Source organism: Calypte anna, chromosome 8 (assembly GCF_003957555.1).
Source record: "Calypte anna isolate BGI_N300 chromosome 8, bCalAnn1_v1.p, whole genome shotgun sequence".
In the NCBI taxonomy this organism is placed as follows: Eukaryota; Metazoa; Chordata; class Aves; order Apodiformes; family Trochilidae; genus Calypte; species Calypte anna.
Window position 1 is genome coordinate 16,100,720 of NC_044254.1, and position 16,953 is coordinate 16,117,672.

Genomic DNA, 16,953 nt, shown 5'->3' on the forward strand with positions numbered 1-16,953 from the left:
ATCTTTAGTGTGATTTCTCCTTACCTTTCTGATAAGTTGGGTTTTTTTGTGATACATGTCAGATAACCGTTTCTAATGATTATTCATAACTATTGCCTGTATTTGAAGCTCAGCTGTTCTGGAATAATAGAGTATGATTAACTGTTGACCACCTAGTGGGGAAATTTTAACTTTTTTTAAAAAATACCTTTTTATTACTTAGGGAACCTAATGACTCTTGGACCTTTAATGATAGTGTGTATGAGTCTGCATTAGTATGGAAGGGTGCCAGAGAGCATTTAATGGTGAAAGTTCTTTATGAGATGTTGTTTAAATTTTTCTGAGCATGTATGATACTTTCATTTCCATTATCGGAAAAGTATTCAGGCAAAGAGTGATATATATGTATAAATTTTAATTATCAATTATTTTCTATTAGGGAAGAAGGAAAATTGTTTTTACCTGTGTTAGGTGATATACACAGATGTAGTCACAAATATTTTATTCAGAGAGAATTTTTCAGTGATAGTCCTACTATTTTCAAATAAGCAAGATTTCTATAAACTTTTTAACTTTCTTAAATAATAAAATGAAATATTATCTTGGCAGGTGACTGAGTCAGCTATCAATGCTTTACTTTATCCTACAAATATAAAGAATGTTTCTTCCCTGAGTGATTATGAAATTTAACTTGCTACTGTATTATATAAGGTTTGGTTGCATCATTTTTTTTCCCCAAAATACTCTTATTCCTTATAAAGAGACCCAGTTGCAGCACTGGATTCCTCTGGCACAGAGACATTGCTGTGGAGTCCCACTCAGTGCCTGCTGGAAAGATCTTTCAAAGTGCTGATACCAAACTCTGTTTCCCAAAGGTTTATTCTGAATAATGCCACATGGTAGTGCCCTTCAGTTACTGTCAGCCAGACCTGGATCAGTACCTGCTGATTTGGAGGCAAAAGATTTTCTACCCTTTCTATCCTTCTTAATCCTTCAGTGATCTTGTCCTTAATGTGTGGCCAAGGAGTAAAAGGCTTCAGCTGCTCTCTAAGCTTTTTTAAAAAAAATAGTTGAGTTCATGAGTACGTGACCTGGTGCTGGCAGGTTTGTGGGGACTTTTGTACATCAAGCCCAATACAGTGGTTTAATTTCAAATGTTGCATAGCAGGTAGAAAGTTTTGTGCTAAGAGAAATGAAACCCATACTGACACATCTGGTAAACTGAGGTAAGTGGAGACTGCCTAAAATCTGTCACCTGTCCAAGTCCCTTCAAGGAAACTTAAAGGATTCTGACATTTTTGGACTGGTAGAGGAAATTCATTCTTGTTTCTGTGATTCAGGTTTGTTAAAAGACTGAACAGAATCAAAACAAGTACACCAGAAATATTCTTACTCTATAAATCATTTTTCTGTATGATTTCTTTAGGGTTTTCCAGGAGATATTGGTGTACCTGGTTTAAATGGCCCTGAAGGTCCTAAGGTAAGACTATATGAAAACTTAATCATAATAGCATGAAACAATAGACATCTCTGAGGAGAAGCTTTAAGATATAGTCACTGGCATGATGAGAAGATAGCCTTAATATTAAAATACAGGTACTTGGACTCAGGTATTTACGTGAGGAAGTTAATCTAATGTTTATTGTTGTCCATGCAGTTATGAGGGTAATTACTGGGTTAGGTGGAAGCATGTAATGGCAAATTAAGTGCAAGGAAATTTGGAGAAAATGCTTTGTAGCTGTCTTCAAGTAAAATGCATGCCAGATGCATGCAGATGTCTCTAGTATCACCTTAGTAGTAGTTTTTTTTAAAAAAAACAAATTTTAAAAGAAATAGTAGCTAAAAATATGGAAAAATGGTAAAAATTGCATGCCAGATTAAACTATGTGTAAAATTATATGTATAATAGTAATGAATTAAATTTGCCTACCAAAATTGTCCAGGACAGGTCTATTTAGCATCTATTCTTTAGTAGACTGGTATTTTAGATAAAGCTTAGTCAATAATTTACATGTAGAAAGTTTCCAATTCAGTTTTGGATAAAAACAAACATGGGAAATTTTTGTTTGAAATGGAGAAGATAGCGACTAGTAAAAGATGTGCAGGTGGATCAGAATTTAACTCAAAGAAAGATCCTTGAATAATATCTAAGGACTGACTACTTGTTCTTGAAAGGCAAGTACCAAGTATGTTCCTTGCTCATCAGCCTTGGCACTATTCTTACATTGTATTTTCATGGATAAATAGGCACAAGTGTGATGGAATGAAATTTATCTATGCAACAAAGTTGAGTATCTTTAGATGATCTTAAAAACCGCACTTTTACTAATTCATCCCACTTCTGTTACTTCAGATTGACACATGAAAAGTCTAAAACAATAAATCACCTTACTGTAAACTCAGAGCTATGCACCTGTCAAGAAGTGAAGACACGGCCATATCTCTCTGAAACAAAAGCCCAATAAGGCAGTTAGAAATCAAGTGAAATTGTAGAACATGAGGCAAGGTGTCTTGTTAATGCCACTTCAACAAGTGGAAGAAGACTTGTTAGTAGTACAGACAGATCTGGAAGATCCAGAAAGACTCAATCACATGGATGTGGAAGAGGATACTTGAATTGACTGTATTCTGAGAGGCAATTTACTTATCCTGCTAAAATGAGGGACCTTTTGAACTTTGTATGTAAACCAGAGAGCAGAAATTGGAAAGGCAAAAGAATGGTGCAAGACAAATGATATCACTGGTGCCAGGACAAAGCGTGCAAGTTGTCTGTGAATAAACAGAGACTGAAACTATAAGATTTCACATCGATACAGTTGTGATATTTTGTGGCAGACTACTCAAGAAAACAAATGGCAGGGAGCAGTTAACAGTTTTTAGACACAGAATTAATTGTACCTTGAAAATTGTAACAATCCCTCCATGCCAAAGTTAAGTTACTGAGAACATCTCGGATAATCCAGTTGCCAAAGCCCCAGCAAATCTTTTCTGCATCTCATATTTTTCAACTGTATGAGGAGCCTTGTCCCAAAATAGCTCAGGTATGAATTTACTAGGAAGGCTGAGAACTCATTATCTGATATGGCAATTGATGAGAATTTAAAATACATTTCCAGAGATAGGTGTGGACTTGTTTTTTAGTTCTGGTTTATTGCTTTGCTAACTTGTTTGTATGTATGTATGTGTAACATTAGCAGCCGTATATGAATTAGTTTTACCTGACCATTGCTAGGAGTAGCCTACAGAGTTAGTCTCTATATTCCTTTGATACAGAAATTACATAGCTTGAACAAGATTCAGATGTCTGTAGCACATTTGGTCTTAGAGACAAGGCTTAGACAGCTTGCTCTAATCAGGGAGAGCTGATGACTTACATTTGGGAAGGAAGATTACCAAACTGGAAAAATTCTTTCACTGCTCCTAGTACCAAGGGAGAAGTGCTGCATAACACTGGAAATGTTTGGTTTTTGAGATTTCCAGCACTCTTGTTTAAAAATTTTTTCCTCCAGCTTTTATTTTTAGAAGTGTTCTCACTGTGCTGCTCTTTTCCTCATGTTTTTGTTTATGCCTCCTTACAAGCAATGCACATTTTGAAAGCCAAGAAAGCAGAGGAAGCTTCATTTTTTTAGTTAGAGTGGGAGAAATTAATCCTCTTGGTGGAAAGTTTAAGCTCTGCAAGTGTGATCAGCCATCTCTAAATACCAGTAGAAGTTCTGAATTGTCAGTTTTTCCTAAATTACTGCAGTAATCAGCAAATCTGACCTCTGTAAAATAATGTTCAAAGGATTCATTACATAGTTTGGTCTACAGCAAATTACTCAGCTTGGAAACAGTGTTTTAGAAGGTATTTGATCGTGACCCAAAAATCTTTTTTTTTTTTTTTTTTTTTTTTTTTTTTTTAAAAAAAAAAGAAAAGCCCACTTATGTTTAAAAACAGGGAATAAGAATGTTTTTAAGAAGTTCTGTAATAAGTTTGGTTTTTACTTTATTCTTTCAAGAATTCTCTGAAACCGAGACAAGTGAGAGGAAAAGATAGAGAGAATATGCTGACTACAACTCTAGCTTTTCCAGTGGTGTATGTTTAACTATGGAAGTAGTTGTGAACTTAATTCCTCTGCCAATTCATGCCTGTTTTGGTAACACATTTAATAGAAGAGGCTATTAAGAGTTTCACCACTTCTGGAAGGGAAAGGTAGATATGTGAAATACAGGATACCCCCGTTTGCTGACTCTCATTTTTTTCTGAACAACTGGGTATATGTCTAATGACTACCATAATTTTCTGTTTGTTTTCTGAAACATCAAAGAGATGGAAATTTCATTTAGTCTTAATATTCACTTTACAGGCTGGGACTTTTTTATGGATCCAGTTAAGTGCAGTGAAATGGTGTGTACAGTGGCAGCATTGCTGACATTTCTGCAGTGAAGTTACATTGTACTGAAAGCCTCATCTGCTAAAGCAATCTGCTCTTGTCATAAAACAACAGTTCTGCCAATGAAAGATTCTTGTGACTATCTACAAAAGAATCTTGCTTATGTAGTGCTTCAAAAAGCTCTCCTATCTCTCTGGTGGTGAAATGTCAAACAGCAGCCCACCCCACACTGATGGGCTCTTTCATGAAACACAGTACCTTGAGGTGGCCTGTTCTGTTTTCTGTTCCATTTTATTTTGTGTTCCGAGTTAACTGTTACTGGACCAATGCTGCACCTTCTGTCTACACTTCAGCTTCATTAGTAAGCAATTAAAAATGCTTGTGCTTGGAACATTCCCACCATTGCTTTCTTCAGAGGCCAATCATATCTCTCCTAAAGGACAGTTTTTGTTCTTAGTGCTTTATGTGATATTGTTAAGCTTAGCTTTCCCAGAACATTAATAATATGATTACTAAGATTTTTATTTTTTTTTGTCCTACACCAGGTCAAGTGCTTTTCCCAATTACTACCATTTTAATTGGGATGACCAAGTTTTTTGACACTCTGCTATCTGTAAAGTCATTTTAACAAAGTTTTGGAAATCTTGGTGTGAGCAGTCATGAAAAACTCACAGTTGGCAAAGGATAAGGTGCTTTACCTCTTGCAAGCTGATTATGATCCTTACAGAAAAGTAAGGGTTAAAAAAAATCACAAATAGTGTTGGACAGGCCCACAATTTAAATTCACTTTGTAGTTCATTTGCATTGCAGTATTGTCATGACATGTTATGCCAAATAATTACCTGAATCAAAGATCTAATAGAGTTACTTTTGTTCAGCTCTAATCTTAATATGATTCTAATCTTAATATGCTATTCATTACATTTAAAAAATAAAAAAGAGGAGTTTTTCTTGTGAGAGCTCAAGTATTTTCATACTCTCCTTTCAAAAATACAATAGAATAAAAGCTTTAGAAATATTTATGTAGTAGAAGTTTGTAATATACTCAGTTTTGAAGCAGATACTAAAATTCTGGTGTATTTTCCCTAGCTTCCTAAGGGAAATCCTAAAAACAGTGGTAAGAAATGAGTTCTGCTTCCTCAGTTTTGCATTTCTGTTCAGGTTTGTAAGAGGATAGAAATTAGCCCAACCTGACTGTTACCTGATATAAGTTCTCATTGTGTTTGTTTGGATGTTCAGGGTCTTCTGGGTGACCGAGGGCCTCCAGGGCCACAAGGCCCCAAGGGAGCTGAGGTAAGATGGTAAAATTGACTGATCAAGAGATAATTTTTAAAATAAAAAAATTGAGGCGTAAGAGGGATAGACAACAATAGTTAATTATTTATAGTATTGTCATGCTGAATTTCAAGGTTTTTTTCATTTTTATAGGTGTTGGTAAAGAGGTTTTAGCAGCTTTACAGGGCTATGCATCCATTATGTGATTTATTTTGGTTATGTCAGTGGAATCTCAGACAATACATGTCCAGAGTCAGATGTGGTTCTCCTAGTTAAATGGAGGAGGTGGAGATGTGGTGGAGTGGTATGGAAATAGGTGGTTTCTATCAATTTAATTACAGTATCCTACATCCACTTTAGTAAACAGACCCCTATTAACTGAAGGGCATGAAGGCAGCTCTTCATCTTATAAATTTATAGAATGTTCTTTATTCATCATCGTAAAAAAAAAATCATGTCTCTTAGTATTAGAAGTAATATAATCAGTGATTCTGGGGACAGACATCTAGACTTGTAAGTAGCTTAATTATGGGTTCCCATGACAGATATCTAGTAAAAGCTAACAATGGTTGTGTACCACTCCCTCCAAAACCTGAAGGAAATATTCCATATTAAAGAGCATCAGTGAAACATAAAATGATCACAGCATGACAACCTGACACAGCATTGGTAGAAGCGTGCTTTAATGTATCTGTGTAATTAGTGAACCCTGGAGAGTTAACACTGAAGGGTTAACAGTGCAGTTCCCCATCATGCAGAGTTACTTCAGTACACAGCACAGGCACAGTCTCTCATTTCCTGTCCTACACACCTGATAAGCCTGATCTCCAACTTCCCTCCATCCCTCAGAAAAGACAAGGATAAACCCTGGTGAAATGGCTTGGCTAACTTAGTGGCCCTGCCATAGCAACATGGAAAGGAAAAGCAGTGTCCCTACTGCTTTTGTAGTCATGAAGTGTCAAACGTTGCTAAAAGAGAGTACTTACAAGGCATAGAGGTTCACACATCATTGCCAAGTCTCTCCCTTGTTAAAAACTGTGAAAAAACTACTCTGATGTCATGTATATCAACAGTTTCACACCTCTTCTGGATGCATTGAATGACTCCATAGGGCATGGCTTCCTGGATAGTGAATTTGTCTGAAATCAGATTAGTCTCTCTCAGTGTTTCTATCAGACCTGGACTCATGCAAACACCTATGAAGCAAACTTAAGATGACATAACAAATACAAACAGCTATCTGCAGATTTTCTTTTTTCAAAGCTAGACTCAGCATCAATGTTATTGAAGTCCTAATTTCTTTTAGGGAGAAGTAGGACCAACTGGACCTACTGGAGCAGTCGGCCCAACAGTAAGTATGAGTAATTTTGTTAGGGCATGGTATTTTTCAGCAGAAGTACTGCCTTGGAAGGTGAATTTACTCTGAGAAGTGACTGTTAAAATGGTATCTGAATAAATGTCTCTTCCTCAGCATGTGTTCGAAGCAGAGTTTGGAGGAGAAATGGTTTTCCATATGAAGGATTTGAAAGAAAATCGCAGACATGGTGCACAAAATAAAATTTTCCAAAGAAAAGTGTGAATAACTGCATAGGGTGCTCATCTGAGACAGATGAAACCACAATCACATCTCAGGGACTGAACTAGCTGATATATCAAAATATTTACATTGGGGAAGAGCCCACTATGAGACTCTGCTCACAGGGAGAAATGTAAAGAGTTGATGGTTTAAGAAATCATTTTTGAAATGATCAGATAAACAGTTGCTGAAAATGATAGCTGGAATGCCTCAATGCTGTTTGTGCTGACAAGACAAAAGCTTAAAACTAACAACCAGTTTTGTTATTTATCAAAATTTACTACTGTCTAAGGACATTTGAGTCTACTTGAAGCTTATCTTTAGAAAATTTCAAATCTAAAAATCAATACTAGCCTGTGGTAGGAATGTTCATGAGTTTATTGAAAGCAATATGATTCTTCTGCCTTTACTTGAATTGCTTTATGTTTGGTCATCACTGGCTTGGTCTTCCTTTTGGGTGACTTCCAGTTTCTTGCACGAACTTGGGAAAATCTTTCCCATTGTTTCCTGGTTCTAGAGTGGATATATTCCTGTGTAGTTTTCCCTGTTCACCTGCTGTGGGAAGCAGAAAAGAAGATGCTGCAGTGTGTGACTCACGGGCAATGAGGCCCCTACCTTCATGTTCTCAGCATCACTGGGCATGCAGAGGCCACTATCAGCTGTGTGTCATAGTGACCCAAGAGGAAAAATTTCTGTGTAACCTAGCAAACTGAAATGCTTTTAATTCATTTTGGGTCAGTTTGACCTACATTATTTCAGTTTTGATTTCTCTCAGTGGGAAGTGTGCACGTTATTGGCATGTCTTAGGCTCCCTGGTTTCTTTTTTTCACAACAAGCTATTGAGAGAAAAAAGTGTGCATCTGAGGTGGGCTCCAGGGTTGCTGTCTCCAGACATATTTTTAGTAGCTTGCTGGCTAACACCCTCTCCTGAAATTAAAGGTAGGGGAAAGGGGAATTTTGCCCATTTTTCCTCCTTGTCCTGGATTCTGTTGGCTCCATCTGTTTAACAGCTCCAGAACAACTTGTTAGCAGTGCTGCTCTGAACTCTGCTCCCATCTCTGCTTGTCTTTGCTGCTTCACTCCTACTGGTGATGTAGACTGTGTGACTGGAGAGAGAGTCCCAGTCATGCAGTTGGTAAATCTGATATAGATTAGCAGAACTGAGTCAGGAAAGCTGCTGAATAAATCTGTCTTTTATAATTATGCTTGCTTGCTTGCTTTCAACTTCACATTAATTTGATTTACATAGGCTTTGTTTCCATTTTCCATGAAAGGAGTTCAGAAAAATAAATGCTACATCTGAAAGTAAATGCTATCAAAACTGTGTCACTCTACCAGTTAAATTGCCACGGGGGCAGGAGAGGTCTCTCAGAGATCTGAAGGAGTGGTCTGGCCATGCATGGTCCTGAGGTACCATCAGCTGTGCCTTCAGCCCACAGGTGCTTCTAGCTTATTTTTTTTGCAGCCTCTCAGGGTGGGAATTCTTCATTCTTAGCAATCTGCTTCAGTCTTTTGCCTGGTTTACAGGTTTTTTTTCTAGGGTATTCCTGTTCTATCTGAAAGTCTTGCCTGTGCCTTTTTTGCTATGACCTTGCTTTCTTTCCTGCAGACCTTATTTGGAGGCATGGTTAGTAGGTTGGTTTACTTTTCAGCTACTGTTATCATGATTTTCTTAGGGTTTGTTTAACCTAGCTATAAAGCATGCTTGCAGGTGATATATGGTAAAGCGGCAATTATTCTTATGAAATTGTTCTGTTTACTCTTGGGCAGAAATGGTGCAGGTTTCTAGTGCTTTTGAAATTTCTTCTCTCTTTTACTGTGTAGTTTTTAGGTCAAAGTGTTCAGCCCCCAGGACAGGTTTGGGCATATGCTACGCAGCCAGACATAAATTTTCACCTTATTTTGCTTCTCCCTTCTCACGCCTACCTGTGTTTCTAACATTTTCTTTAAAAAACATGAAAGAGACCAAAAACCTCTGGGGTCTACTTGACCAATGCTGCCAGCAAAATAGATCTTCCTTTACTGGAACAGAAGGAGCATATGAACCTTCACTCTGGTTGTAATGTCCCTGTTTGGAAAAGAACTCATGTATGTCTAAAACAACTGGAGCCAATACAAAGGATGCTTCCCCACTTACTCAGAATATATCTCAGGTTTCACAGAGCTCAGCATGTTTGAATTTAGGAAGAGGTTTTTGAGCCAAATCTGATCACACAATTTTATGTTTAATTCATTCCTTTCCAAACCTTCCTACCCATTCTATTCCAATGTCAAATACTTTAATTTTCTTAAATTAATCATTCTAGGTAAAAAAATATTTTTAGTATTTGTGGGTTTATTCTGTAAAAATACAATAGATGTATTAAAGAAGTGTCTGTGTTTATTCAGTTTCCTCCCAATTGACTGTCTCTCTGAAGGGCTATCAAAATACCCTGTAACTGTCAGTGTAGCTCAGCTCAGTCAATGCAAGCACTGATGCATTTTTAGTTGTTGTTTTTTTTAAAATCTTCATTTGTGGAACAGAAAATGCCTTTAAAAGGTGGGAGATTGTCTTAAGAAAGTAAAAAGGAACTGTTGTGAGTTGTTTCCTTTCTGAGATATGTGTGGTATTTATATAGCATGAGATGAGCAGCTGTTCCTCCTGAAGGCAGAGGAAAGTTCTCCCAAAGCTGCCCCAGTGCAGTATGTTCTGGGGGTGATGTCTTCCTGTGGGCTGACTGCACGTGAGGAACTTACAGGGGTGTACATTTTAATATCTCTCTCACTATTGCTCTATTCCCATCCCTGTGCATCACCTCACAGCAAGTTGAATGTTTTCATTCAGCTAATGTTTTAGGAAACAGACCTTTCCTTTGGGATTACCCTGCCCTCTTCTTGCGGATTTGCAAGAAGAAAACCAGCCATCCCTACCTGAACCTTCCGTCAATGGCTTTTCCTCCACGTGTAATGTGCAGTTGTATTGCATTCTGTTTTCAGTCCAAATCTGTATGTTCCAAATTGCTTTACCCCCACTTAAACCCACTTGTTCCTTTTTTGTACTGACTTGCACCTGGTGTGTGTCCTTTGCCACTGGTACATAGTTGGGATACTACAGCCAAGAAACATTTACCATTTGTAACTCCAGTTCTAAGAGAACTAAAATTATCAAGGTAGTTGATAGGGGCCACCAATTTTCTTTCACTTAATTTTGTTTTAAATGTTTTAATGTTGTATTCTTGCTCTCTAGAAAGACCTTAAAGTTCTTTGCATCCAGGTAGTTAAACAGACATCGCTTTTGCATTATCCGGATCTCAGAAGGTCCCTTCACTGTCTTTTCTCCCTGCATTCCTGGTGAGAAGGATGAGAATAATCAATTCAGTGAACAAAGAGATGATGTTTGAGCTGTTTTTCTCTGGCTGAGGAGGATAGTTCCAGGCACCAGTCCCTGAAGTCTAAAATTCAAATTCTCATAGTGTAAGTCCCTGTTCTGCTGAAATTCTCCAGGAGACTATATTATCTTGCCTCTTCTTTGACTCCTTAATAGGTTTTTTTAAAAGAGAAACTAAAATGTTCTTGATTCTTGGACTATGACTGGTTTTCTTTAGTGTTTACTCCTCAGTATTTCCTCAATGTATTTTTCAGATGTAACTGATAAATACATTTACTTCAAATGCTGGTGTTAAATATTAATATGCACAGTGTACACATTTCGATAAATACAGTAATTGGGATGGAATTCTTTAAATAAATAAAATACTTACAGTACTTTGTTCTAATAATTGTTTAGGGAAAGCTGGGACAGAAAGGTTATGTAGGTGATCCTGGACCAGAAGGTTTAAAGGTAAGTGATGGCTCTGTGTATGAAATAACATGAGTTTGGAGTGTGAGCTGTGTAGAGCTGAGCACTGCTACATACACTGGCATGCCAGTGAAAGGATGCGAGTCCACATGCTTCCATACAATATAAATGTGTATTAAATTGGTGACTCAGCTTTCTTGCAAGATTCCATTTTTACAAAAGAAGGAAATTGTGCAGCTCTAGTGGAGAAAGATGTGTGAGCAAAGGCAGCACCTGCTAAAATGAAATCCATCTGCCTACTGGTGTGGGGTGGCTGGGTCTGAGGGCAACAAGGAACCGAGGGCAGTTCCTGTAATGGCAAAATTGCAGGAGTGTGAGATGGGATGAGAAGGGCTGCAGTTTGAAAGAGGATCTTATGGCAGTGGAAATGCTCAGTTGCAGTCTAAGTAAAAAGTATCCCAGTCTCTGTTCATGGGAGCACTGAGATGATTGTCATAACCAGATAATGAGTAGTGTATATACACCCAGCTTCCACTTGTAAAATATGTAGTAAAGTGTTCTGGAGTTATGTAACATTACTTACAGAATTATCATGGAAAGCATCATTAATTAATATGATTCTTAATGCCAGTTCCAAGCTTTTGGGGTGAGGGGGAGAAGTTTCTTTAATTATTATTCAAATTCAGTTTTCCTAATATTTCAGAACAAAACTAAGGTTATCAATAATGTGCACAGGTAACATTTATTTTAGAAGGAGTTGTGAAATAATAAAGTTGATTTCCTTAAAGGAAGATCTAAATAAAAACTAAGTCATTTACAGTACTTACTGACAAAGTTTTTTAGAGAACCTTTAAGATATGTTGCTTTTCTTTTATCAGGCAAGTCCTAAAGACCTTAGAACATATTTTTACAAATTCAAAATTAGCCACTGAAAAAATTAAATTTTCGCTGGTTGCTTAATTTTGTCTTTTAAAGTTTTAATTTTCAAATGTAATTTAGAAAATAAAAAGGCTCCTAAGAAAATGGAGGACCTTAATATAGGCATATGAAATAAATTACTTTTCTAATGAACTACATCTTCTGTCTTCTATATTTTACAGGGAGAACAAGGAGACCAAGGAAACCTTGGAAAAACTGGTGAAGCAGTAAGATTCAGTTCTCTTTCTGGTTTTATTTTTAATTTGGTGTTTGAGAGTGTGTGTATAATTTTTTTGCAGTAACTTTCTGAGGACATTTGCCTTTCTTTGAAGCTGTAGTATGTTGGCTCTACATCTTTTGGAATCATCGTATTTAAAAAAATTTCCCTTTTTAAGTATTTTCCAGAGTTAATTCTGCTCTTTTCCTAGTAGGTTGAGTAAACATTACAGGTAGTAGGGGGGATCTTACAAAGGATGTTTGAAAAAGTACACAAGTGATCATTTTTCATTTAAATTGTGTGAAGAGGGTATGTTTGGCCTAAGATTTATTGTGCAGATTTATTCTGTCTACTCTCCATAAAATCACAGAGCTCAAGGTGACCTTGAGGTGACATGTAGTCCATTCTTTACTGTCTAGGCAGGATCCAGATATTTTTATACCACTTCTGAAAAATACTTGGCTAACCCATTATTTAAAAACTCCAAGAATGAAGGCTTCATCACCCCCAGTCAGGCCAGGGCTTCTCTATCTTTATTTTCAAAAAGGTTTTCAAGTTGTGTAACCTGACTCCCTTCTGGTGGAAACAGCATTTTATAAATGATGGTTGTTATCGTGTGCCTCCTTCATTCTTTCTTTTCAGGCTGAATACTCCCCAGTAAGCCTTTCATGTTTTATAGACAATTTCAGTCACATTCTTACTCTCCTGTATACTGCCTGAAATGTTCAAAATGCTGAAAGGAAAAAATTGCTTCCTACAAGCCATATTCTTGCACACACACGTTTGCAGTAGTGTGGTGTTGTTCTGTTTGTGATCCACAGCCTCCAATCCTTTTTAAAAATACTTATCTTTCCCAGTTCTTCCACTGCAGGGTTTTGTTTTACTTGATAATTATCACTTTAAACATACTGCCTTGAAGTTCTCACTGCTTATATACAAACTTCTTGATTCACAGATAAATCCGCTTCCTCATATTCAATATTGGCTCTGGTGGCAAACATGGTGGCTCCAGGACATCTCTGGAATCAAACATGCCACACACACACACACATACACAGAAATTTTTAAAAACAAATGACAAAGTACAAGAGCAAAGTTCAAGTGCTACTGGCTGCTGTGACAGATTTTTGAGATGGAGCCCAGAACAGGAGGTATGGAGTAGGGCATCTGTCCTTATTGATGCATTGTAAAGTTGGTGTTAACAGATGCTTGATCACAGCAAGTATAAAGAGATTTTATACAAATAGGATTAAACAATGTGTGCTTGCTTTACAAATTACTGGAAGGAAGAAGGTTTCTTCCTTCTGCCTCACTCTGCTCCTCTCCTCGCCCTTCACCCCTCTTTATCTTCTCTCTTGGTTTTTTTGTTTATTCATCATCTTTATTGACTGAGCTTTTTGAGTTACAAAATATGATGCACACTTTTAAGCCCATGGTCAAAATACACAATTTTGGGGGGTTTTATAATTAGGGAATCCAACACACTATTCCAGTTTTCTAGAAGAAAACTATTGCATTTCCTGAGTAAGCTGTCAAAATAAGCATCTTTGCTTATTAATCCTGTAGATGTTGAATTTGTGGCAAATTATAACATGAAGTGCTTGTGTGTGCCTGCTGTTGATACCAAGGGGTTACACCAATATTTTTCTTAAGTTTCTCTTCAATTTATTACTTTTAATGGTATTATCCATCCTTTATCTTTGACTAATGCATCTGTCACTGATGCCTAAGGTTCCAAAATTGCTACTGCTTTTCTGCAGCACCTTTTCCAGGTCAAGTACTGCTTAATATCTGCTTAGAAAAATGCAGGTGACAGGTGCACAAGGAAGGAAGTTTCAGCACCAGGAGATTGGACCAGAAAGCTTGGCTATTGCATCTAGTAATATGGGATGAGTGCTGAAATACAACTGTATCAATAGGCTAGGAGCCAGATTGTTCTCTTAAGAGCACATTTCTGCTGAAGTATTTCTGTATTGCCCAGTGTGAAAACTGAGCAAACTAAATGTATAAAATGTTCACTGTGCTCAAAAGCTTAAAATGACACACATATTAATAGATCAGGAATATGCTTAATATCAAAATTCAGATGCTGTCCCTTAACCAATCACTACAACAACTGCTTCTCTGGCTACAGCATATGCCCTGTTTAGTGAGGAAGGGGTGAGATTCTGTTTAGCTAAGGAGAGCCAAAAGCTGTGATAGGACCCAGCAGCTCTCCTTTGCTACAAGATGCTGTTAACTGCAGAACCCTCAGGTCCAATTGAAGAGATATTGGTTAATATAATGAGAAGTAAGGGCCAGCAGGCAGAGCAAATTTACACTGCTGATGAGACAAAATCTCTTGGAAGTCATAACAAAGGAAACAACCACTTTAGCTACTGAGAAAATTGCCCTTATATTTGAGAGGAAAATCTCCCTTTGCTGATGTGTGCAACAAGATTTTGTATGCTTAAGTCAGATTCTATGCAGTGATGGATAGCAGATATTAGAAACCAGTTCCAGGCATCTCATACAAATGACCTCTCTATGCTAAAATGTCAGTGGTGATTTAAGAAAATTATTCATTACTCAGCTTTTAAGGCACAAAATTGAACCTATCTGAAATTAAAACAGTTACATGTCAGGATAGTGTTATTGTTTCATAATATTAGTATTTACCTAGATTGGGTCAGACTGAATAACTAAGTGTAAGTTAATTACAATTTCTCCTTCCTGGCTTCATTACAATAATTCAGCACTTGGGCCCTTGATGTTTGAATGAAAAATCACATTTATTATATTGAGACAAAGTGCAAGGGTAGAACTTTCAGCTGCAGCATGTGCACCTGGAAGACAAATCTGCTTTCAGCTGTGTTCATCCTCCTAGGTTAGAAGTTGAGTATTGAAACACCAGCTGGCTGGTGTCTATAATAAACTGATGCATATCTGGGATTTAAGTAGCCACGTGATCTTTAGGTCCACTGGGAAAATAGCACTTAGACCAGTGTACTGATGGAGCAAAGTATTTGGCTCTCTGATTGCATTTGCTCTTTAATGTATGCTTCTTGTTGTTTTAAGGAGCAAAAATATATTCCTAATTACCTTTTTTTTTTCTTACTTTGCCTCTACATGTACCCGCCCTAGCTTTATTTCTGTTTCAGACTGTCCTCTTTTATGGATGGAGGAGTGGAAGAGGATTTAGTTAACCTGTCGTGAGCTATTTTTCCTTTCATTCCTATTGAAGTCCCTATTGCATTTACCATTTCACTGATTTTGATTCTTGTCATCTTGACCATTTTTCTGCTTCCATACATAGCTGCTTGGACTCATGCAGAGGCTTTTTTCCTTCTTTCATATCAACAAAAATCCAGGTTCTTCTTTTAGCATTTTTACTGTAAACTTACTTTACTTCTGAGGAACAGCCAGTGTCTAGGAAACTTGCTACTTAAGAGCCAACTTTTGTCCTCCCACTGGCAAGTGTTGCATGCTAAGCCTACTGTGCTGGGTGTTACAAGTACACCCACAATCTGTTTCCTACTCATTCCTTCTCTTTCAGAACAGAGCAACTTAGTCAGCAAGACAGTACTTTGGAATTGAAAGGGGAACTTGATTAGGGACTGTATAGTGAATGCTGCACTGCTGGTGCAAGGCACAGGTACCCATCTGTCTAATCAGCATCTTCAGACCTGTAACCAGTGTGGTGATGGCCAGGAGATCAGGTGTTGAACTCTCTGGAAGGAAAACAGGTCTGAGCTACATCTTGGCTCTAATTATCTTCTGTTCTTTCTGGAATAAGAGAATCAAAGTCTGTTTTCTTGAAACAGTACCTCCACACCCCTTATCTGGATGAGCAAGATTACAGGGTAATTCTTTTTCTCACAGATTTCTGCCTGGTGCTGAGGCCCATTGTTGGCCATGACTGGTAGCAGTGGTAGCTCTCATTCTGAGATCATCCCTAAAGTCTCTTGTTCCTGCCAGTGACGTATGAGCTTCACCTAAGTGCCAGTATCACCAAGATGAATCTTTGGCTGCTGCCAAGATGCATCTCAGTTCTGACATATAATACACAAGTTCTCACACATAATACATCAGTCTAGCAGCCAAAGATCCTGTTCATCTCATTAGCCTCTTCCAGAAAGTAGCCTGTGTCAGTATAGTCAGCCTCAAAGACAGTTGTGTCAATAGCTCATTGTGATGTATTTAAACTGTAAGATTTCTCAAGGAGCTAATGGTCCAAGAAAGTAAGAAGCTGCCATAAAGCCTTAGTTACGTTGAACCTCTTATGTTAAAGTATTCCAGGCTGAACTCTATTGTAATTTTACAAGTAAAAGTGAAAAAAGGTTGAGGGTTTTTTTGGAGACAGATCTCAGACTAGAATGTTTTCTTTATGCTATGATGTAGAGTAAGATACTACTATGCTCTTGAAAGGAGTATGAGCTGTCTAGTGAGCCCAGAAGTAATGCTGTTTAAAAACTCATTTAAGTGCCTGTGTAGTGCTACTTAGGTTAGTACATTTCTATATGGGTAAAGACAGAACTGCCAATGTGCAAGTTTCTATTTTATTTCCACTTTTTAAAGTGAAAATAATTTTTTTTCTTTTTCAAATGTTAGAGATGGTACTGTTGTATATTATGTGACTCCTGGGATCTTTGATACTTCCTGTTCAGCCATGTGATGTACTCTGGGCACCTGTTGCTTTTCGTTGAAGTCCACCATTTCATGCTTCTCTCAGCTGGGGCCTTGCACTATGTTTTTTTCCTTTTGTTTTATAATAAAAGGATTATTACAAGCACTTAGGAATGAGCTTTCTAAAAGTACTTGCTCTCATGGTTTGTGTTTCACATAGTAGTACTTGTTC

General features: G+C 37.4%; 1 protein-coding gene across 1 annotated transcript in view; it reads left to right on the plus strand.

The window, feature by feature from the left end:
- COL24A1 (collagen type XXIV alpha 1 chain) overlaps positions 1-16,953 on the plus strand; it is a 127,236-nt gene that overhangs the window by 56,959 nt on the left and 53,324 nt on the right. The window contains exons 20-24 of the mRNA XM_030455258.1: positions 1,406-1,459; positions 5,592-5,645; positions 6,934-6,978; positions 10,970-11,023; positions 12,082-12,126. Coding sequence (XP_030311118.1) covers positions 1,406-1,459; positions 5,592-5,645; positions 6,934-6,978; positions 10,970-11,023; positions 12,082-12,126 — 252 coding nt within the window. The remainder of the gene's footprint in view (positions 1-1,405; positions 1,460-5,591; positions 5,646-6,933; positions 6,979-10,969; positions 11,024-12,081; positions 12,127-16,953) is intronic.